Source organism: Silurus aristotelis (genome assembly GCF_946808225.1).
Source record: "Silurus aristotelis genome assembly, chromosome: 25".
NCBI classification, from domain to species: Eukaryota; Metazoa; Chordata; class Actinopteri; order Siluriformes; family Siluridae; genus Silurus; species Silurus aristotelis.
In genome coordinates, this window is record NC_139598.1 from 2,764,442 (window position 1) to 2,787,609 (window position 23,168).

At 41.8% G+C, this 23,168-nt stretch overlaps 3 protein-coding genes across 10 annotated transcripts in view; 1 reads left to right on the top strand and 2 right to left on the bottom strand.

The window, feature by feature from the left end:
- On the bottom strand, positions 1-14,924 carry cfap44 (cilia and flagella associated protein 44). Of its 4 annotated transcripts, none has more exons than XM_083529098.1 (32): positions 14,801-14,924; positions 13,742-13,821; positions 13,083-13,245; positions 12,859-12,961; positions 12,401-12,617; positions 12,197-12,311; positions 11,952-12,116; positions 11,207-11,362; positions 11,078-11,125; positions 10,802-10,901; positions 9,707-9,801; positions 9,137-9,337; positions 8,565-8,675; positions 8,329-8,481; positions 8,006-8,194; positions 7,644-7,786; positions 6,964-7,299; positions 6,398-6,560; positions 6,137-6,267; positions 5,854-6,044; positions 5,030-5,192; positions 4,695-4,872; positions 4,069-4,539; positions 3,776-3,979; positions 3,377-3,572; positions 2,692-2,805; positions 2,351-2,481; positions 1,845-1,961; positions 1,524-1,725; positions 1,278-1,438; positions 764-898; positions 1-332 (listed from the first exon to the last, which is right to left on the bottom strand). In XM_083529098.1, exons 1-32 carry the CDS (start codon positions 14,846-14,848, stop codon positions 120-122), a joined length of 5,193 nt encoding a protein of 1,730 aa, XP_083385224.1. In that variant the 5' UTR covers positions 14,849-14,924; the 3' UTR covers positions 1-119. The 4 variants fall into 4 exon arrangements, with proteins under 4 accessions (XP_083385224.1, XP_083385222.1, XP_083385223.1 ...); XM_083529096.1 differs by having other exon boundaries at positions 2,692-2,808; XM_083529097.1 differs by having other exon boundaries at positions 5,030-5,195.
- On the top strand, positions 14,894-21,498 carry LOC310719416 (uncharacterized protein). Its single transcript, XM_083529099.1, has 8 exons — positions 14,894-15,141; positions 16,449-16,526; positions 16,637-16,930; positions 17,035-17,055; positions 17,498-17,749; positions 18,195-18,302; positions 18,381-18,617; positions 19,682-21,498. Exons 2-8 carry the CDS (start codon positions 16,493-16,495, stop codon positions 21,004-21,006), a joined length of 2,271 nt encoding a protein of 756 aa, XP_083385225.1. The 5' UTR covers positions 14,894-15,141; positions 16,449-16,492; the 3' UTR covers positions 21,007-21,498.
- spice1 (spindle and centriole associated protein 1) overlaps positions 18,083-23,168 on the bottom strand; it is a 10,582-nt gene continuing 5,496 nt past the window's right edge. For 3 of the 5 annotated variants that reach the window (XM_083529103.1, XM_083529101.1, XM_083529100.1), the window contains exons 15-18: positions 22,611-22,794; positions 22,011-22,074; positions 21,840-21,903; positions 21,386-21,658 (exon numbers count right to left, since the gene is read on the bottom strand). In XM_083529103.1, the coding sequence (XP_083385229.1) occupies positions 21,605-21,658; positions 21,840-21,903; positions 22,011-22,074; positions 22,611-22,794 (366 nt within the window). In that variant the 3' untranslated portion in view covers positions 21,386-21,604. Of the gene's footprint in view, positions 18,600-21,385; positions 21,659-21,839; positions 21,904-22,010; positions 22,075-22,610; positions 22,795-23,168 lie in introns of those variants that run through there. The other 2 variants (XM_083529104.1, XM_083529102.1) reach the window with 2 other exon arrangements.

The following is a 23,168-nucleotide window of genomic DNA, read 5'->3' on the forward strand; positions in this document are numbered from 1 at the left end:
TGAGATGTAATACCTGCCTCATAGATACTTTATTGATCTTAGACTTGTCTCATGATAAATATGTGATATCAAAACTCTGCTGAAATGTTTTTTGAAGGCGATTAAAGGGCAAAATGGGTCTAATGTAAAACACGCTTGTTTTGAAGAGGTGTGTTTCTATGGATAGAGGGTAAACTACGCTCACTTGGGGGTAAGACGTGGCCCCCTTTGTGAGACAAGACGAAGATCTCGTGATTTTTCATCTCGATTTTCTCTGCCTGGTTCTGGACAAGTAACTCCAACTTCTGGATGTCCTCTTCATCAGCCTGCTGAGAGCTCTGAAGCTGATGACTCTGATCAAAGTACAAGGCACACACACACACACACACACACACACACACACACACAAAAACATTCGTTAAATAAAAACTGGGTTTGCATCAGGTAGTAATATTTATATTTACATTTACTGCATTTAGCAGATGCCCTGATCCAGAGTGACTTACATTTATCTTATTCATACACCTGATATGCTATGGGGTTAAGGGCCTTGCTCAGGGACCCAGGAGTGGCAGCTTGGTGTGGCTGGCATTTGACCTTGTGACCTTAGAATGCAATGTCTAATACCTTACCCACTAAGCTACCACCTCCCCAATAATATCTGTCTCAAATGTTTTTAGGTGTGGATACCAGGTGTGAACAGGACCAGAGGGGTGATTTTATTCACACATACACACACACACACACACACACACACACACACACACACACATTAACACATTACCATATTTCTCTGCCTTGCATTGAGTTTGTCCTTCAGCAGCTTTTTCTCGGTCAGCAGGGTGTTGAGGCTGCACAGACGCTCTGTGTTCACTTTGGTCACGTCGGTCAGTTCCTGCTTGGCAGCAGCCACTTTTGCCTAGACACAGACACACACAAACACACCCTTTCAATAAGAGTGAAAAATTCATCCTCTTTACACTGATCCAGGAAAAAAAAGCAGAGCTATGTTTTCCAATATTTGAGGGAGAACAGGTAGAAATCTCATTAATAAAAAGAGGAAGCACTAGGTTTCCTAACTGAGGTCATGATTTGTCATGGAAACCTCAGCTATGATCTAAGTGGTTAAGGTGTAAAACTTTTAGTCAGAAGATCATAAGTTCAAATCCCGGCACCACCAAATTAGATGAAAAAGTGATTTGCTCTCAGGGTAGGACAGCAACAAATGATGATTGGACTACTTTTGTTGTTTTGTTTCCTGTTTCAAATTTTGCCTGTGTGTATTTTTGTATGCATACCTGCCACATCCTGAGCTCCTGCCTGTTCTGAGCTTCTCGCACTTCCTTCTCGTATTTCATCTCCTCCAACCCTCGGCTTCCGCTCAGAGTCTGCAAAGCCTCTAGATCCACCAGCTTCCCAAACTTATTCATCATCAGCTTCTCACAGTGTGCTGTTAACTCTAAACACACACACGTACTTACTCAATTCACCAGGTCATCAGACGTCTCCAATCATTGCACCTGATTTAGTGAACAGAGACTCACCCTGACTCTCAGCCTCCATGTCTCGGAGATCCTTTCGGAGCTGGACATGTTGTTGGCGTGCTTGTTTGTATAACTGCCTCTGAGCAATTTTCTCCAAATGAAGTTCCTTAATGCGCTCGTGCAACCGGTTAACGTCCGCCACATTTATCACCAGCGTCATGCTCAAGTCAGAGGGGATCTCGCTATTAGTCATATACTCAATCTGAGAGAGAGAGAAAGACAGACACGGGAGAAAGAAAAGGAAGGAGAGATAGAGTGAGACAAATGACGTTTTAGGATGTAATGAAACTCAAACACACACACACACACACACACACACACCTGGTGTAGTCTTAATGGGACAACTACATCAAGCTCATTGAGTTTCTGCTGCTTATCTCGGTTTAAGAGCTCCAGATCGCCCTCTGCTGCTTTCAGGTTGCTCTGCACTATCTTTTCCTGAGGACACACACACACACACACACACACACACACACACACACACACACACACACACACACACACACACACACACACACACACACATATATTGATGCACTTATGCTGCATTTAACTAAAGGTCTTAAATAAATATTCCTCTTTGGGAACTTGGTGGAATCTTCTACCAAATTCCCAATACATTACTCATCCCAGTTATCAGGCTTGTTTGCTTGATTTTAACAAGAGATGTCTTTGGAGGCCATTTTTTTTTCTTATTTTGTACCTTGAATACCTGCAAATTTATTTCAAGCTCTGCCTTCTGACTTTCACAGCCAGGTGCAGCAATACAGACACAACTAATACTCTGTGGTAAACAGTAAAAGAAAACGCTGATGTAATTCGCTTACTTTTTTAGTTAGTGAGTCAAACTCCTTCCTCAGGCTGTCTGCTATCACCTTTTCCTCGTGCAAAAGCTCCTCTAAAACCAGACGATGCTCCCGTAGACTTAAAGTGTTCTCATAAAGCTCCGGGTCACAATCTTGGTCACACAAAAAAAAAGATTTCACAAACTAAACTGCTTTAGCAGTTTTTTTTCCTCATAATTTTAACCTTATAATTTATCTTCTCGCTAACAAACCCATCATCATTACTACACATTAAACTTTTTGACTTGCCCAGCAGAATAGATAACGGATTCATAATTCGTAATAAGAGTATAAAATGCTAAATAATAATGATGTCAGCTTACTCGGAGGACAGACGCTATCGTCAAAGCCATTCGCTCCATCCAACCCTTTATCATCCTCTTCACTGTCCCAGTCTGATTCCTCAGTGGAGCTTTCCTCACTCTCCTCTTCTTGCTCTGCTACATGAAATGATATGAATACAAAATAGCCATAAACACACACACACACACACACACACACCAGTGGTGGACAGTAATAAACTTATTGTAATTCGTTATTGTAGTTAGGTAGCTTTTTTACTAAAGTTTTTTTCAATTTGGGGAGTCTTTTGAATTTTTTTTTACCAAGGACATTTTGCGTCCACGCCCTGTTTTGATGTATCTACTTATAATCAACATACAGTTCAGCGTCAGTTCGACAGCAAGCGGAACATTTTGCGAGGGATAAATTATAAAAGAAACTCCGGACTCGAACTCGCCACACCTGTGGCCTCATTTACACGGTTTCTCTGAGAGTAACATTCAAGTCTTTTCCCTTGAACTAAGTTGAATAAGTAAAAGTTTTGTGAAAAAAATGCTAATAGAAACATTATATCCATGTTAAATCAGAGTGGATTCAGATACTTAAGTGTAAAGGGAGCACTTTTACTTTTATTGGAGTGATATTTTATCGAGTGTGTCTCTACTTCAACTCAACTACAAGCTTTGTGTACTTCGTCCACCACTGACACACGCATGCAAAACACACCATCGGTGCCAGGCATCTCTTTCTTCTTCACTCGTTTGATCTTCTTCTTGAAGACTCGGGTGAGGAAATCTGCAAACTTGTTGTTTTCTCCGAGTGAAGCCTGGAATGTGAAGGCAAGCACTTTCTCTCTCTCGTGCAGCTTTGCTATGTCTCGCTTCTTCACATCCAACTGATATTTACACTCATCCAGCTTTGACTAAAGCACAAACACACACACACACCAAATAAGTGCTCCAAAAAGCTAAAAAAAAAAAAACCAAGGACAAGTTGAAACATACACAAATGCAAACAGACACAAATAACAGACACATAAAGACAGACATACACAGATAGGAAGACAATCTCACACACACACACACACACACACACACACACACACACACACACACACACACGCACCCTGAGTTCTCTCTCCTCCTGCACGCAAGCGTTCCATCTCTCCTGTAGTGTGATCTCACTCTTCTCGAACTCTTTAAGCAGCAGGAGCTCCTGGAACATTGTGACGTGTCGGAGGGCGGCGAGCTTCATCTGCACGTCCAGCTCGGTTTTCTCATGACGCAGGAGACGCAGATTAGCATCAAATACGCACACAGCTTCCTCCATCTGCATCAAAAAGCGAGCAAGAGACTGAGAGGACAGTGTGTGCCACATGACCACACATACACATAGACACACACGTGCACCACACACACCTGTTTAATCAGCTTGTCTTGCAGGTAAATGTTGCGTATCTCCTCCACTTCCATCATCTCCTGCTCCAGCTCGCTGAGGTCCTCTCTTGAGAGGGTGTGCACATCCTCTGAATGAGTAGGTTCCTCCAGGGAATTTGTGTGTGCATGTGGCTCCTGGTCACTGTCGTGCTGCATTATCTCTATCGCCCCCTGTGGCTCCTCGTGCTTCTCGTCCCAGCCGGTGTGTGTCGTTTTGGCGCGTGCAGCGGCATAACGTTCCAGTGTGATATGATTGTACTGCAGCTCCCTCTCAGGAGTCTCCTCGGCTGTCAGCGTGGGTGTGGTAGGAAGTGGCTGGTGCTTATCTGGGGGAAGAAGCTTCTGAATGGCGAGCAGCTGGTGCAAGTGGGAGCGAAACTGCGAGACGAGAGCCACCTTCGAGTCCCGTAGGGCCAGCACACGCATGTTCAAATCATTTTTCCTTTGGTGGATCTAAATCAGACAAAACACATACACACACACACACACACACACAAAATAAATAGGGAAATTATTAAAAAAATAAGCTACTGTGTAAGCTATTGTATATTGTTTTTTTTTTTTTTTAATTATGATTGTCCGCTTGTTTATGGTCAGAGCTCACTGACCTGCTTCTCTAGCTCAACCACTTGGGACATCTTCTTCTCCACATTCATCCTCAGGTGATCAGGCACTGTGAAGTCCTTCGCAGTTTTCAGTTTGAAATCACCCATGTTCTCTTTGGCGAACTGGATTGCTTTGACTTCTTCTGGATCCTCGTAGTCCTCGCTGGGTTTGGCAGCATAGCTGAGATAAGAAAAAGATTCACCGGAGATTGAGAAAGGTAGGGAAAATAAATACTCAAGACTCAAGTATTTGTGCATATCCTCAGTAATGGCCACTTCTGGACCTCATATAGGATTTTACTACTAATGTAAGACTGCGTGTAAACATTGAGACTCACAGTTCATCCCACTCTTTCTTCCTCTGCTCTATCTTGGCGCGGGCTTTTTTCGCTTTCTCAGCTGCCTTGCACAGTTTCTCCACCTGTCTGGCTGCCAGCTTGCCACCAGCTCCCTGTGGCACTCGCCGCTGGAACACTGTTGTGCCAGGTAAATCTTCCTCTACTGCTGGAGATACATTACACAGCCTTACACAAACATTGTCTGCAGTTCCGATTAAAGGTAAACTGATTAATCGTTTGTTTATAGATTATTGCTGGAAATCTCGGCTATCATCAAAAATCCATACTAATAGTTTTTCCGGGTTGCATTATACAGTACAAGAGCGGCCTCCAGAGGCGAATCACTGATGCCATGTGCTGTTTATTTAAAGTGGGGTTTTTTTTATTTATTAATTTTGGATGTAACTGTTTTTATTTATTTGGAGTGTTACTTTTTGTTTTAGGTTGAATACATATCTTTTATTTCCCTTAGTATTTATTAATATAATTTATATATTCATATTTATTTCATTTAGCATATTTTCATGATTTAGTACTGTCTATTCATTTATTTATTTTGCTAATAAAGTAAAGTACTATTATACATGCAGTTCTATGCTAATTTATCGGTTATCGAGCAAGTACAATCCTAGCTATCAGTATCGGTAAAATCCAATATCGGTCGACCTCTAGTTGTGGTTATCGTAAAGATTTATGCTTAAAGTACAAAAGAAATGTCACAATCCACACTTACTTTCCCCACTTACACACACACACACACACACACACACACACACACACACACACACACACACACACACACATTTGCACCCCATTGCTCTGACCTGTGATAGCGTAGGCTTCTTTTTGTTCCTTAGGGCCGCTCTGGTCCGGAGCGCAGGGTCCAGGATGCGGCGTGGCTCTTTCCTTCTGGTCGAATTTGCTGGAAAGAGCTACCAGCCTGTAGGTGGAAACCTTATGATCGCTCCTTATCGCAGACACGGTCACTTTGTCACACACTATGTGGTCCAAAAACCTGCAAAATAAGAAGGACAGAAAATGAAAGAGAGTCAAGCAAAAAAAAAAAAAAGAACTTTACTACTTAGAAACCTGAATGAGTGACATCACCTTTCCTGAAGCTTCTGCAGGCCGATCCGGTGTCTCTCGCTCTCCAAGGCTAATTCTTTCCTCACTTCTCTCACTTGCTCAGCCGCCCATCTCTCTGCTTCCTCACGGAAACGGCAATCCAACTCCAGATCCTAGAAGACAAACTACATCAGCGTGTGCTACATGGGAATAAGTCAGTCACTTCATCTCCCGTCCTCTGTAGCAGTGTCAAGCAGTGTGTAAGAGCGAGTCACATCTAACTGAACAGAAGGGGTTTGTTACCGAGCGCTGCAGTCGGACATGCTCAGGCAGACTCTGGTTGTGCTCCAGCAGGGCTTTGAATTGGGTTTGCAACTCGACGAGCTGCTTACGGCGCTCCTGCTTCCTCGATTCAGCCTCCTGATGCAAACGGTCCAATTCCAGCTTCTGCTTAGCTGTCTCTATACTGCACACACACACACACACACACACACATACACACACACACATACACACACACACACACACACACACACAATGTATTTCTTTTCTCACCAGGTTTTTAATACACTTAGTAATACATTTAATAAAAACTTTAATAAAGTTTGTAATAAACTGCAGAATTAATGGCACCCTTGCTGAATGTGGTATAGTCATTATGCATGCTCTTTTATTGTATTTCACTTAAATACTCTCACTCACTCAGCTCCTTATGAACCTTCAGATTTTTTTATGAACTTAAAGGGTGCAAATAATTCTAGACTTGAGTAGATGCTGAAAAGTGTAAGAATTGATTATATGTCTATAAAGATTTTATGTCTGCTATCATTACCACAAACACACACACACACACACACACACAAACACACCTGTAGGCAGCAGAGTCGTCTATATCCAAAGAAACAGACTTCATGTCGGGGACGAGGTGTGCTGAGGGAACTTTAGCGTGTCCCCTCTGTAATGCTTCCTCCATCTCCTGCATCTCCAGCAGCCTGAAGGAAAAGATGTTCCCGTCCGCCCCCGTGCTCAGAACAAAGTGTCCATCATGGCTGAAACGTAGCTCCCGGAGACTTCCAAACTGGCTGTCATGGATGCTAAGTGTGAAGTACGCCTGCATGTGGTCTGGCTGCAGGTCCACAGACTCTAGAGGATATGCCCGGATACTGCCGTCCTGCATCCCACACAGCAGCAGCTGCCTCGCTTCGCTGAGGGGGACAGAGAGAGCAAATACAAAAAACTGATTCACTCTGTATTTGTGTATGTGTATGTGTGTGTGTGTGTGTGTGTGTGTGTGTGTGTGTGTGTGTGTGTGTGTGTGTGTCTATACACTGACCAGGCATAACTTTATGACCACCTCCTAATGCATTGGTCCCCCTTTTTCTGCTAAAACAGTTCTGACCCAACGAGCAGCATTAACTTTTTCAGTTTCTTTATAAGCCTTTATGCCTGGTCGGTGTATATGTGAGGGTGTGTGTGTGTGTGTCTGTGTGTGTGTGTGTGTGTGTGTGTGTGTGTGTGTGTGTGTGTGTGTGTGTGTGTGTGTGTGTACCAGAAGCAGACAGTGAGGATTGGGTTTTGATCTGTATCTTGGACTGGGATGTAAGCGAAAGGCTCCTCGCTCCTCTCTGACACATCCGCAGACTGCTGCCCTGAAAACTTGCAGTGATACAGATACCCCGAGTCATAGCCTCCCTGAGCAAGAGAGAAAAAAGAAAGAAAGAAAGAAAGAAAGAAAGAAAGAAAGAAAGAAAGAAAGAAAGAAAGAAAGAAAGAAAGAAAGAAAGAAAGAAAGAAAGAAAGAAACTATAAATAAAAGATCAAACCCAAAGAGCATTTAACGTATCTTGCATTTGTTGAATGTGTGTGTGTGTGTGTGTGTGTGTGTGAGTGTGTGTGTGTGTAAGTTTGTACCACAGAGAGCCAGAATGATCCAGGCTCAGTGGAGTAAAAGGCACAGTGAAGGGGACTGGGAGGATCGGGGATGAAGATCGGTGGCAACTCCTCTTCCTCTTCCTCTTCCTCTGTAGGAGTTTGTTTCTCATCCATCTCTTTCTTTCTCTTCTCCTTTATGGCCTGTCTGCGGGCTATCTCTTCATCCCTCTGGTTCATCACACATACACACACACACACACACACACACACACACACACACACAGAGAGAGAGTAAATACACTGAAGTCTAACACACCCCTGATTAAAGTCATGTTTACTTCAGTTCCTGGTCTGCTGTTAACCTTAATGCGTGATTTGATGCTGAGGAAGCCGAAGTGCCTGATGGAAAGGTCCTGCAGATGATATGTGTTTATTGCAGCAGGACCATGTGGGTCAGGAGCCTCAACCTCCACCACATGACCTGTCTGACATGCAACTAATATCGCATTTCTTTCCTGGAACACACACACACTTTTCTGATCAGCAAATGAGCAAAAGATATATAAAGCATGTGCTCGACTTATTTATGCATACTCACGTGTGACGGAGGAGCCCACTGCAGACTCTGCACCGGTCCCGGAACTGTCACAAAGCCGATTGGCTCATAGCTGCCCCCTACGTCGAAGAAGAACACTGTGCTGTCCACACTCTGCCAAAAGATGGAGAGAGAAAGAGAGAAAGTGAGACAGAGAGAGAGAGAGAGAGAGAGAGAGAGAGAGAGAGAGAGAGAGAGAGAGAGAGCGAGAGAGAGTCTCACACACACACACACACACACACACACACACACACACATATATATATAGTGAGAGAGACACGCACATACACAAGTACTAGAAACATACAGATGTGAGAGACACACACGTGAGAGAGACAGATTGAAAGAGGACATACACACATTGAAAAGGAGAAGTAAGACAGAGACACAGTGCACAAAAAAAATAGAGTGAGACAGAAAGACAGACAGAGTGTGAGATACACAGTGAGAGACACACAGTAAGAGAAAAAAACCCTGGGGGTTTCATTAAACACAAAGCTATTTGATAACGTAACTAAAATGCCAGCCTCACACACACACACACACACACACACGAACAAACACACAGCCAGTACCCCAGTAGCCATGATCTGCCCATCTTGATTGTAGGAGATGGTGGTCACAGATGCATTATGGGGTTTAAAGGCCTGTTTGAGATAAAGATCTGGGCGATCGCCTTCAGCGCTCGCAGGCAGGCTCGGAGGAACACAGAACTCCAACAAACGCACCACACCGTCCTCAAATCCCACCACCAAGAGACTTTCATCACCGCACACCTGGAGAGAAAAACAGAGAGACCAAGTTACTATAACTTAGTCATTTGACCCTTTTTTATTTTTTTTTTGCAAAAACGAAATCCAGCAGGAGGATCCTCAAATAGCAGAAGGTCCATTTCTATTACAAAAATATTGTTTCAATAAAAGTGCACTGTTTAAACTAAAACCACTTAAAATGTTCCTGAGGGAACTTCTGCACATGTGCACCGAACCGAAAGCCTTGTAGTGAAATAGTTCTGTACGAATACATGCACCGTTACACACCTATTCAAAAGACATCTTTTTTTACATTTAATATCAATTCTGTCTATAGAAAACAAAATTACTGATACGATTTGCATGGGATGTGAAGTGATTTATTATCCATACCATATGAGGGACCCAGGACACAGCGGTTCCACCATGTCTGTAATGGCTGACTGCGAGCTCCTTGTTGGACAGGAAGTCAAAAATCCTAACTGACCCTGCCACAAAGAGAAATATGCATTGAGTTGGAGAATATTACAAATATCGCAATTTCACAAGAAGGTAAAACGTGGTAAGAATAAGAAGCGGAAAACATTCTGTTAAACTAAAAAATATGAATTCAATCATTCGTTTGTTTTAAAGTTTTTTTCCAGTTGCTTTGGAGCGTTTCTCCGAACAGAAATTAAATTCTCAAGACTGCTTGTTCCACCTACACATTATTGTCACTTGTGCACATCATAAAAGCAATTTCTCGTTGCTTTGATCAAATTGCGAGATTTTGTACATTCATTTAATTGACTGTGTAAACAGAAGTGTCTGCTGTTTCCTACATTATCAGTTGTTTATGTTCATGCTGATGTTTCACTTGAACACTCTAAACCCCCACAATATCTCTGCATCAGTTTATTGCAAGAGTTATTAAATGCAAAATGGTCAACGATCACTAGAGGACTTGTCATTCTGATGCCAACGATTTGTTCATTGACACAAATACTTAATATTGAAAGATGAATTAAGAATTTGGAGAAAAGTACAGACTTGTGCAAGAAATCCAATGTGTTGTCCTGTTTGTACAAATTATTTTGAGAATGCATTTACTGGTTTGCATAAATTAAGGATGATTCGAAAAATGCTTCAAAGCAACTGAGAAAAACTGTTATTCAACAGTTTATCCGAGCAAAAATCCACAGTCAAGCAGGGTACGAAATCCAAGAGAGTTCTCTGAGCAGGAAGAACTGCATTATTTTTGATCCTGTGTCAGTCAAAGTGATTAACCAATAAGGGTTGGATTTCAGATCTGCATACGAGAGCAGATAATGCTGTGATGCAGCAGTAGCAGCAGTTCAGAAAGAAGGTGGTGGCTTCATTTGTGTCACAACGAGCACATCCTAGCTTTGGCCTTAAAAAGAATGAGTGTCATGTCTGTGATATATGAAGACTGTTTGCACGACCGTTAACGAAAAACCTCAGTTGGAGTATAAGTCTAATCGTTCTTACGGTCTAATGCAGTTGTGGCCATCAGGTAAGTGGATCCAGACACGTCCATTCCCTCGATTGCACCAGCATGAAATGAGATAATACACTCTGGCTCCAGGGTCTGCAAACACACACACACACACACACACATATCCATGTCTATCCCTTTCTCACAGCATTAATGATGCTAATTCTGCAGTTATTCTACAGTAAACACAGGGGCACCAGAGAAAAACGCAGACTTCTGGTAGATTCCGTAAATCTGTACACCCTCGAGCGCTGGGTTTAAAATCTCACCATGTTGGAGAACGACAAGTCCAGTTTCCAGATTCCTCCGTTAGAATCCTGAAAAGACACAAGCGTTTATCATACAGACACTTTTAGCGATACAATGCTATAACACATTATTATTAGTGCTCGATTGACCTGCGCAAACCAGATCGTAGAATCTGCTGCGGCGCTCTTGACCATGGACGAAAGGCTCACGTTGCGGCCTACAGTCAGCTCGTTCATGGGGTCCATCTCAAACAACCCTGTGTCGTCCATGCTGTCTGCTGTATCGATGGTTTCAAAGTCCCAGCACTGCAACATATATCCGTGTTTACTCTATTATTCACACAGTTTCCAAAACATAGCATCCCCGCGCCGGTTACGTTCCAAATCCACCCGCGATAAACGAAAAAACTCGATAATCAGAAGAAACCCCAAAAATGCTCTTTTATGCATACATTACTGTATTGTATTAACATTTTTCATTTTGTAATGACTAATTATATATTTTTTAATATATTTCATTATTTCAACATAAAACTCCCAAAAAATTATTTAAAAAAAAGTATTTTGGTGTATCGTTTTTTTTTTTGGTAATTCCTCGAGATTCGAACCGCGGTAAAGCAGGGGATTAAATTATACCAAAAAGTACAACACCAGAAGACGAAAAATATATCAAAAAGTAACATTCTGTTAAATTGCAGTCATGTGAGCAATGTTACAATATTACTAAATAACCTTGACCAGTGTTGAAATTGTGTTACCCTGTAGATAGGAGGTTACCAAATTAGGGGTTGAAACCCCAGGTGGAGTCGCAGGATTTACAAATAGCGTCCAATTTTTTTATGTAATAATTAAAAATGTTAACGGGATTTACATCGGACTCACAGAGGCGACTCACCCTGACTACTCCGTCTGCGCCTACAGTAATCAGCTCTCCCTCCTCCAGAGCGATCTGCTGGATAGGTCCTGCGTGACAGGTTTGTCCGTCTTTCCGTCTGATCTCGACTTTTATCAGACCTCCGTCCCACAGGAGCATGTTTCCCCACTCTGAACCTGAAACCACCTGATGGAGAGAGAAACAGAAAGACGAGGTAAGACCTAAACTGCATGTGTAGCTCTATTAACATATGCATGCGAACACACCTTTCCATCTGGGAGCTCAACATAGCCTTGTATATCTGTCAGAGGAGTCTTTCCAAACCTTCCCAGGATCCCTTGCAGCTTTAGACAGGTGAACGTGTCAGCCATTTTCCAAAACCTAAAAACAAATCAAAAATCCAATGAACACACAGTGGTACGATGATTATTAGCATTAAAAATCGCTCTCAGTAACAAGTCGATTCTGACTTGATATGTCCGGAACCGGAGGTGGTGAGCTGGCCCGGGTTGTCTGGAGAAAACGTGACGCGGTAGACGTCCTGTGAGAAGGCCTTACAGCGCAGCACCACCTGTTCCTGATTCCAGTCCCACACGGTCAGCATGTAATCCGGAGGGCCTCCGACGCTCGCCAAAAGCGTGCCATCACCGTTAAAGTTTACACAGCTGTACATCTTACCTGTGCCTTCTGTTGAATACAAAAATAACAATAACATAATGACTAACAATCATAAAAAGTCGCATTACATGTTTTCATACATCAGATCATCGATACATTTCGTACACTTTCTCTTCAATACAGAATCTGAGTTCAGCAACTCAATAAACTCATTATGATGTTTCGATATCATAATGAGTTTATTGCAACACTCATTATGATACAAGACAATTAACCGAAAAGTTTAGCAGTTTCACATCTGAGACCATACCTCGAAGTGTACGATAGGGCTGCAGTGACGGATATTCATAAATGATTATGTCAGGCTGCTTGCCTTTCTCTGCCATGGCAAAATATTTCCGACTGGGATGAGGCTTCAGACAAAACAGAAAGAGAGTACGGATTAAACATGCATCAAAAACTATACGTTTTAGCTAAACTGTTTTGTAAACAGTGTATAACATCATGGATGGAGGAGACACAGTGTTAGAGTACCATAATGGCACCGATGCCGCCTCCACTGCTGCTGGGGATGTAGCGCTGCGTTTTAGTGTTCATGTCCAGCAGCACCAAAATGTTTCCTGCCATATAGGCCAGCGTGTTCTCGTCCAGCAGCTGAAGATTTCCTCGTCGCTTGCAGTCATAGCCGAAAGAATGTCTGGCTCATGGTTAAGGATGGATGGATAGACAGACAGACAGACAGACAGACAGACAGACAGACAGACAGACAGACAGACAGACAGACAGACAGACAGATAGATAGATAGATAGAGTATCTCACAAAAGTGAGTACACCCCTTACATTACAGCAAACATTTTATTATATATTTTCAAGGGACAATACTATAGAAATGAAACGTGGATATATTTTAGAGAAGTCAATGTGCAGCTTGTATAGCAGTACAGATTTACTGTCGTCTAAAAAGATCTTAACATACAGCCATTATTTTCTAAATAACTGGCAACAAAAAAAGTGAGCACAATAATCTGCAAATTAACTACTCTCAAATCTTTCTATAGTTTTGTCCCTTAAGAAGATTATACTAAAATGGTTGCTGAAATGTGAGGGGTGTACTCACTTTTGTGAAATACTGTAGATAAATAAACAGACAGGCAGACAGACAGATATATACAGATTTTGAATTGCAGGATACAAGTGTTGCAGTAGATTCTGCTGGATGTTTGAATCCGGGCTCATAAATGCAGAAGCCATTTCAGCCTGTGCATTAAACACCTGCACAAACATTTTATATATATATATATATATATATATATATATATATATATATATATATATATATATATATATATATATATATATATATATATATTAGTGCTGTCAATAGATTTAAATATGCATTTGCGATAAATCACATGATTGTCGCGAGTTAACCTGTGATTAATCGCAAGTTAATCACAAATTTTTATCTGTTCTAAATGTACATTAAATTAATACTTTTCAAGTTTTTAATAATCTAATCAACATATAGATACTGATATTTATTATTAGTGAAACCAAACTCAAGAAAGAGCCTGAAGAAAAAATATTCTTGTGAATGTTTTAAAGTAATTATAGTGCTTTAAATTACTTAAATCATCAGGACACCAAACGGAACTTCTCCTATGTTTCCACACGGATGGTTTTAATTGCCGGATGTGCGCAGCTCAGCGGATTTTGGTGCATCAGTAAAACACATGTTTAGTGATAAAAAAATATTTTTCGGTGTAGTTTTTTTCAATGATATATATCTGAGTAAAAGAAGGACGTTGTGAATAAATGTGTGTTGCACAGTTTTAATTTCGCCTCTTTTATATTTATTTACTTATACTTTTAATAAAACGGTCAAACAGAAATGCTGTTACGATGAATTTGCGCATGTATTTTTTATTAATTTGTTTGCTTTTTTAGTTTTATTATATTTTACTTATATATAATATAATTAAATCTATAATATTTGATAGTTTCATTCACTTATTCACTAAGGCAGGGTTTAACATAGCCATGCTTTTGGAGGAAACTGGAGAACCAAGAGTGAGAATATAAGAAACTCTAGAGCTGTATGCTAACAACCACACTTTTATTGGTTGTTATTATTTTTTTTTTTTTGTTGCATCTACATCTTATCTAAGCAATCCAATCCAAGCTATATACCCCTCCTTCATTAATACATTTGAAATTCATCAAGATTTCGACACTCCGAAGCTGAATTTACCTTTCCGCCCTCGCCTGAGGTGTCCGTCATGTTTAAACCAGTTGCCATAACAACCAACAACCATGAGGCCGATGTGTCACGTGTTAGCAATGCATACTGGGAAATGTAGTTTATTAGTGGTGTAGTAAACCTAGGCACAGCCTAAAAAGGTAGTTCCAGCTCGGCTGTGTAGAACAGCGTGGTTTTGGTCAACTTTACCGCGGTTCTAGTAGAAACTATTGAGTTCTGATAAATAATTGTTTAAATCTAAAGCTTTTTACAAATCGGTTGCTAGCGACGCTCGCGAGTTTTAACCGTTTGTTGGAGATTCAGGAAGTGAAGAGATACTTGTTTCCGGCACCGTGAGTACCGCAGAATATATACATAATAAATACATTAATATGAATAGTTACTTATATATAAAAGTATAAAATTGTGTTTTTTGGTGTATTTTAGCGCCTCAGGTTAAAGTAAAGGCGGTTTCAGGCAGCTGTAATGACGCGCGCGAGGCGGAGTGAGGCGCGCGCTCAACTTTAACTCGTGTAATGCTAAACATATACAATATACCACGCGTTTTCATTCAACAATGTTTTAATTTACTCATTTTATTTCGTAGAGTGAAGCTGATGGGTATTTATGTGATCTGACTGAGTGATTCATATTAGAAGATAAATAAAATAAATCGCTTGTGGGGTTTTTTTCTTCACTTAATATTATTAACCGTATTTACATCTGTTGTGTTAAGGATCCAAATTGACCCGCACAGTTTTATGCTTGAAAAGAAGTCAAATAAAAATGTTGGTCAAAGTTGTAAATTCAAATAGAACATCTAATAACAGCATGTTTTTCTCGCGCATCAAATTAAACAATGACATCATTTGTGTGTTTGTGCATGTGTGTTATAATGTTTTGAATACCGAACTCTTACAAGGTGTGTGTGTGTGTGTGTGTGTTTTCTAGGGCTGCAACTAACGATTATTTTGTTATTTGATTAGTCTGACGATCTTCTTCTTCTTCTTCTTCTTCTTCCGGCTTCTCCCATTAGGGGTCGCCACAGCGGATCATTCGTCTCCATAACCCCCCGCCCCTCCCCCCCCCTGTCCTCTAGATAAACGTTCCCTTTTACTCCTGCAGATACTCTTCTATCACAATTAACTCCTGCTATCACTTTTCTCCACCCACTCCACCCTGCCTGCACTCTTTTCTTCACTTCTCTAACACACTCTCCATTACATATGTATTCTTTTATAAGTGTTTTAATCTCTGTAAAGCTGCTTTGAGACAATGTCCAGTGTTAAAAGCACTATGCAAATAAAATTGAATCGAGTAAAATGTGTGCTCAGGATTGAATACTGATAAATAGACAGACAGACCGCTAGATAGATGCTGCTGTTGAATTGCATTTGGAATTGGATTTGAGAGTTCAGTAGGTTCTAAGGGATGTTTGAATCCGGGCAGGATTGAATACTGCCAGCACCACCGGTTCTCCAGTGTTAAAATAATAATCAAAATAATATTCGATACCCATTTAATCATTTTTGATCTGGAGTTTTATTTCCTGTTGCCTTTCAGCACATGATATGTGATGATCCATGATCCTGATGTTCGAATGAAAATTAAAAGGCCATCTCAGTAATTGTGTAAATCGTTTCATGTCGTTATTTGGCAGCACTTTCAGAAGTAGAGCTGCGTAGATGACCCTGAAGTCTGACCATGGCGTCCCACCCTCAGATGTGCCCTGATTTAGGTGCGTACACTAAACTAAACCGAAGCAAATAGATCACTCAATGTTTGGGTTTTCTGATGGACAATGTCCAGCAAGCCGTGTGACTCGTACTGTTTTTTTTTTTATCCCAGGTTCAGGACACAAGCAGTCGGTGAAAGCTCAGCTGTTAGCGTCTCAGCAGCTGCTGGTGGTGTCTCTGTATAACGTGGCGCCGCTGTTAGACTGCGTCCTGGCTGCAGGTCTGCTGTCTCAGGATAACTATCACGAGGTGAAGGCAGAAAAGACACCACAGAAGAGTGCCCGCAAGCTGCTGGAGATCGTTCAGGGTCAGTTTGACGAGTGCGGAGCCGCACGCTTCCTGGAGTGTCTGCGGGAATGTAAGCAGCATTACCCACGTCTGCGCACTTTGCTGTCTGCTGAAACCGGTACGGTGTAGCCATAGGATACTGTCTGAATTTCACTTTCCATTAAATAATCTCCAGAATTCTATCCACTAACAGCATTATTTGTTGTTCTTTTATGTTTATAGAAATCCAGCGTGGACCCACAGGTTTGTCTCATCTATTACTCTTCTTATACAGTCTGCTATAATATTAGGGGGAATCCCTGAGGGTTTGTTTCTGAAAGGCTCCTATTTCAGTTCCTGGCTCTATCCGGTCTTCAGTTGTTGTAGCACATCCACCCCATAGTCATTTCTGTTCTAAATTAAGAGTGGTTAAGTTTTCAAAGTCTACCAGTTAGTTTGAACCAGTCTGTCTAATCTCATCTGATCTCATCCTAGAGGATATTTTGTGTTTTTTACAACATTCTCCACACCCTTTTGAAATGTCCAGGAATTGTCCAGTGTTGTCCAGTGTCCAGTGTTCGGAAAAACATAAACCTGTCATGGGATCTTTGTGTATTCTGTAGTTTGTAATGAACATTAACTGGTGCACATATAAATAAAATGGCAATATTTTTTAATTATTAATAATACTCTGTTTTGCATTCAGAGCGGAAACTGCAGGCTCAGTTTTCCTGCCTGTGCAGCCGCCTGGGTTTCTCCGTGCTGCCGGTATCTCTGGCTCTGTTTTCCAGCAGCACCATCACACAGTTCGATCTGGAGCGGATCCAGGCAGCACCGACCCCCACGCAGCAGAGCCACGTCCTGCTGAACATCTGCCTTACCAAAGGAGAGACAGCATGCAAGAGCTTTTACACGGCGCTGTACGAAGCGGACCCTCTGCTCGCCGAGGACATAAACAGTAAGGAGTCGAGCACAGCTGGTGGCTCAGTCTTTCTACAGAACAAAGCTAAAAGTGTCTACATTCACCTCACAGAATCCAGAATCCTAATTCATAAGTGTTTAATAATCATTCTGATCTCCTTAAAATCCTCACCAAGAAATCAGGATTAAGCGTGAATTAGAACCCCAGCAAATCACTGATGCACTGCTTCAGCTTTTCATAGTAGAACCTGATTAGATATTGTAATTTATGATGCAATAACATCTACAAGTTACATGTCCAGCAGGATTTAGGCAGTGCTAGAAAATGTTCCACTTGTTATAAAAAATAATCATCCTACTCGATGTAATGCCTTTTATAGAAAACTTTCATGATTCTGTTACAGTTTCCAAACAATCTTCCATATCAGAATGCTAAAATGAAATGGGACTTTTTATCAAATGACACGTTTTTATTTTATCAGGCAGTAGTTTGTTAAAGAATCTGTCGTGGAACCGTGACGAACTGAGCAATGTTGGTATGGCAGTAGAGGAAACGCAAGACATCGCAGCAGGACATCTCCCCTACTCAGGTGAATATTTTCTCATCCACTATCGTTTGAATGTGACCCCCAGCTTAACAAACACACTTTTACATTTTTTTTGTTCAGGAGTGCTCCAGAAGGTGAGAGCTCATCTAGGTGTGGTTGTGGGAGACGAGGCCAGGCTGAACATGTGTGAGCTGGGGGTTTCAGTGGGTCTGCCACGTCGCACAGTCAAAGAGTGTCTTCTAGAGGGGGTGAGCTTAGAGGACGCGGCCCAGCTGGAGGCTCTGGTGGCTCTGTTCATGGAAAAGACTCAGGATGCAGAGCGGCTGCTCAGCAGAGTGGCTGAAGTGGAGATTAAAAGTAGGAGATTATACATCATTTACATTTTCATAATGTTTGGAGAGTGAAAGGAAATAAATCATGTAGTGCTGATATTCACAAAACCACATTTCCAAAATCTTTTCGTTAACTGATTAGTTGTTGATACGACGACATATTAAGGCCAATATGGGATAAAAAAAAAGAAAAAAAAAGAATTGGAAGGGGAAGGGCAGGGAATTTTTTTAGTTTAAAACTTGAAATTTTCAAGTTGTAAGTCGAACATTTTGAGAAATGAGGGGGAGTGGTGGCTCCAGCGGTTAATGCGCTGGGTTGCCGATCGGAAGGTCTGGAGTTCAAGCCCCGGTATCGCCAAGCTGCCACGCTTGGGCCCTTGAGCAAGGCCCTTAACCCTCTATGCTCCAGGGGTCCCTTACGAGGGAAATATCAAGGTCCGTGACGTCGGAGTGACGTGGGGCCGCCTTCCCATGGGCTCACCACCTGCAGGAGGGACCGTAAGGGACGGTGCTGTGAGGATTGGGCAGCAGTCGAAGGCGGGGGCCTGCTTAGACTGCTGCCCCCGCGACCCGAATTACGGATAAGCGGTAGAAAATGAATGATGAATGAATGAATGGGAGAAAAGAAATGCATTTTGGAGAAAAAAGAAATTAAGTTTTAAACTTAAAAGTATGATGATCTGGTGATTCTGGCCTTAAATAAGTATTTCCTTGTCGCTAAATCCAAGGGAAAAGTAAAGTTTAATTAGATCTTCCACTCCAGGCATAATGCAAAACAATTGGCATCTGTCTTTGCCTTGCAAAGTGTATATGCAGTTTTGTTCCTTGATAGAAAATCAAACCCCACAAATTTGAGTTTTAAACACGAAACTTTACATTTTTAAGTTGTAAAACTTGTTATTCTGTGCCCCTCCCCTTTTTTTCTTTTCTTATCACATATTGGCCCAAATACACAGTCGTAGGTTTTCAATTTTTAAAAAGTCACTTATCATTAGCACTGTTTTGTGATTAAATACAAAACCAATTAGTATTCTTCATGTATAGGAGAAACACAAATTTCAGATGAACAGCATTTCTCGTGTTCTGCAGGCGTGCAGCTCTCTGAGCGAGGATGTTTGTCCCTGAGGCTCCTGCAGGCTGCCGATTCTCTTCTTCGCAGTGGGAGCTGCAGTAAATGCCTCTCCCAGGATTATCTGCACGAACAGGGTCACCTACACAGTGCTCACTGCGGTGATGATTGTAAGTTGTGGATCATCTTTCGCTTCCTGGTGTGGGACTGCCTGGCCGAGGCCGTGGAAGAACCCAAGCTGAAGTCTAGCAGCAGCCTGCCTGTGATGCTTCAGCAGCTGCATAGCAGTGCTCGAGTGGATGTGGAGCTCCTGCAGGAGCTGGAGCAGTGCTGGAGCGATGGAGGAACCGAGAACCTGCTACAGAGCGTCAGGGTTCTGGCACAGATTCTGAAAGACCTGCACTCACTACACACCGGTGTCCATCTGTCGAGTCCTGTGGAGGGGTCATATTCCTGCTGGACTCGGCTTCACAGGGTCACATCGTTTCAGGGCGTGTCAGTGCGGGCCATTCGGAGAGTTCTGAACAGCGTGGTGGCAGCCTCGACACAGCAGGACGTGACCCCTCGAGCTCGACAGTACCGAGAGGTGTGCGTGTACGTGGCACGATTGTTGGACACCGTGCAAGCGGAAAGGAGCGTCAGAGATTTCGCAAATTCCTCCATTGCTCAAATCACCCAGCATATTCGACTTGTTCTTTCCAGACCTGCTTTTGACTCTCAGGCCTTTGATGCAGGAGTTTGGAACCGTTTAATGTCTTTGACCGAGTTTAATCCTGCACAGCTGGACCTGGGGCCCCTCCTGCAGCTGCACCAGGAGACTTTGTCTGAACTAAAGTGCTACCTTCAGCCAGATGAATGCCACAGTTTCCACTTTGTCATGGAGTCCATTCGGGTGCTTGGGTTGGCACGGTTGATCTCTGTGAACATCTCCAGAGGAGTCGTGGCAATCGATGATGGTGTGGAGGAGGTCTTTTATTTCAAATTATCCGAGCCGGGTTCCTTCCTGGTGCGCCTGCACTGCCTCGTTCATGAGAAGAGCAAAGGGCGATTCGAAGTTCGCAAACCTCGGTGCGTACGCATTTCTCGGCTTAACGAGGACGGATTACAGGCGATGCCCAACTTGGGCGAGGTTTTAGTGCAGGACGATGATAAAATGTGGGTAAGAGAAAGTGGGAGTGGATGGTGGGAGGAAATGCAGTGTGTATCACTGAGATATTCTGTACAGCTCCAGGAAGAAGGCTGCTGTTTCGCCATCACGACTTCAGACACGGAGTGTGAAGTTAAGTTCATGTACAGACGCAGGAGGCTGTGGGCCACGCCCCATAGAGGATGCGAGGTGATCTGAGAACACACTTTCAACCAGTTCCATGCCCTGATTATACCCTCACACTGACTGAATCAACATTCCTGCAGGAGGTCAACCACACATGCACAAACTGAGCCAACGCACACAGCTGCTACGAGTTCTGGATGTGTGGTGTGATGAACAAAAAAGAAGCTTCTGTGTTTGCATGCCCAGATAATGTTTCCATATTTATGATGAATGAATGAAAAAAAATTTTTTTAGCCGAACATCACACTCAATATTATGTGTAGAGAAAAACCAAATACTCACTTTTTTAAACCAAATAATTTCAAGTTTTTACATTTTAGTATTATAACACACAGTAGAGTGAGTTGACAGGACATGGCTAAGGGCTGATTATTGTTTTATAAAATCACCATTTTTTTTATTACTGTAGTGAATTTAATGCAACTCAAAGGGAAAGTGATTTCATTACTGTTCCATTCACTCTACATTGTTACAACCGTACAATAAAATAAATTTTATTTCTAACATTTACTGATGTGCAAAATTAAAAACTAAACCACTCAGAGAGACAAAAGTGTAGAATGCAGGTAGTGTGTAACTGTAGCGTCCCACCAGCCTGCAGTCAACCGTGCTATCGGACGTGAGCCGAGAGTGCAAACCAACCTTCTCCTTTCAGCTTGTCCACCTGCAAAAAACACAAAGATGATGACACAAGGAACATGACTTTACACTTTTTAGTATAAAAAAAATAAATAAAAATTAAAGCAAACAAAAATAAAAGGATAAATGATGAAGTTCAGCAGCTGCAATCTTTCTGCATTTAAACACAATCTCCTGCGACCCCAGTGTTGAGAATGTGCATGTACCTGTGTATTAACGGTCTGCTTTTGTCTTCCCTCTACGTTGTGAGGAGAAAGTGCTTCGGTTGACCTGCAGAAGGAAAAAATAATAAAATCGAGTGCTTTAATCCCCTGAGCAACTGCAGAGAAGCTCTGAATTCTAGCATTAGAAGACTCAGTAGTGTGCATGTAACCCACCTTCTGCTGCTGTTTGTCCTGGTGTGAAAGGGCTGGGCTTTTTCAGGAGTCCGCCTTCCAATAACTGCAAAAAGAAGCGTTTTAAGACTGTACATACAATGTCTTTTTTTTTTTTTTTTTTTTCCCCAGTTGTAATCGGAATCCTTTATTGATTCCACAGGGAAACAGTTAGGTTGCAGTTTCTCACAGTACAATTAAAGTAACAAAAAAATACAATACTATAAATTAAAATTAAATAATATACATATTAAAGTACAGCTGCTGTACAATCAATATATTTTTCCAATCGTATTGAAATATACAGGACGAAATGTGTAGCAGCTGTAAAACAGAAGGCAGATTTGCCCAATCTATTAATATTAAGTGTTGCATGAACATCTAACTATACTATATATCTATATTGTAGACCAGCTGTTTAACACTCACAGTAAAAAAAAAAACACAACCATTAATTATCCTGTCATTTCCCAGCACTATATTTAAATATTACACTTCGAGGATGTTGATTTGGTTTACATGACACCAACCATGTGTTCATTTTATCACATTCTTTACTCATATTAGCAAAATGTGGTATGTGGTAATGGCTATGAAACACACCTGTGTAAGGACTGGTGGAGTGTGGGGGTATGGGGGAGATGGAGGGAGAGGCGCTGTGAGATGTGGTCGGTCTCTGCTGCTCAATAAGCTCCAGCAGTTTGGCCCTGGCAGCTGCACTCTGTCTGTTCAGCTCCTGAAGTCTGTCCTCCATGAGCCTCACTGAGGAGTCGTCCACACCTACACCCTGCCAGAACACACGCAGGTTGGGATTGATTCAGGGATTAGTTTTAGGCATGTTAGTACAAATACAATGAAGGATGAAGCAAGCGGAAAACATAATCCACTTCACTTAAATTAAAAAACGTGTTTTTTCCCCGCTCGAGGGAACATTATTTGGCTAAACGATCTGTCAAATATTGGAAATGAACCCGCAATAAGCAGCAAATATCGAAAAGCAGATAAATTATTTACAATGAATGAAATACAAACTTTTTCCATCTGCAGCATTTTCAATATCAAACCAACTAAATGAACAGCAGCACAATCAGACAAAAGTATATACTGATGTAATTCTGGAAAATTGGGTGGTTTCTGTATAATAAATGGGAAATTATGGAA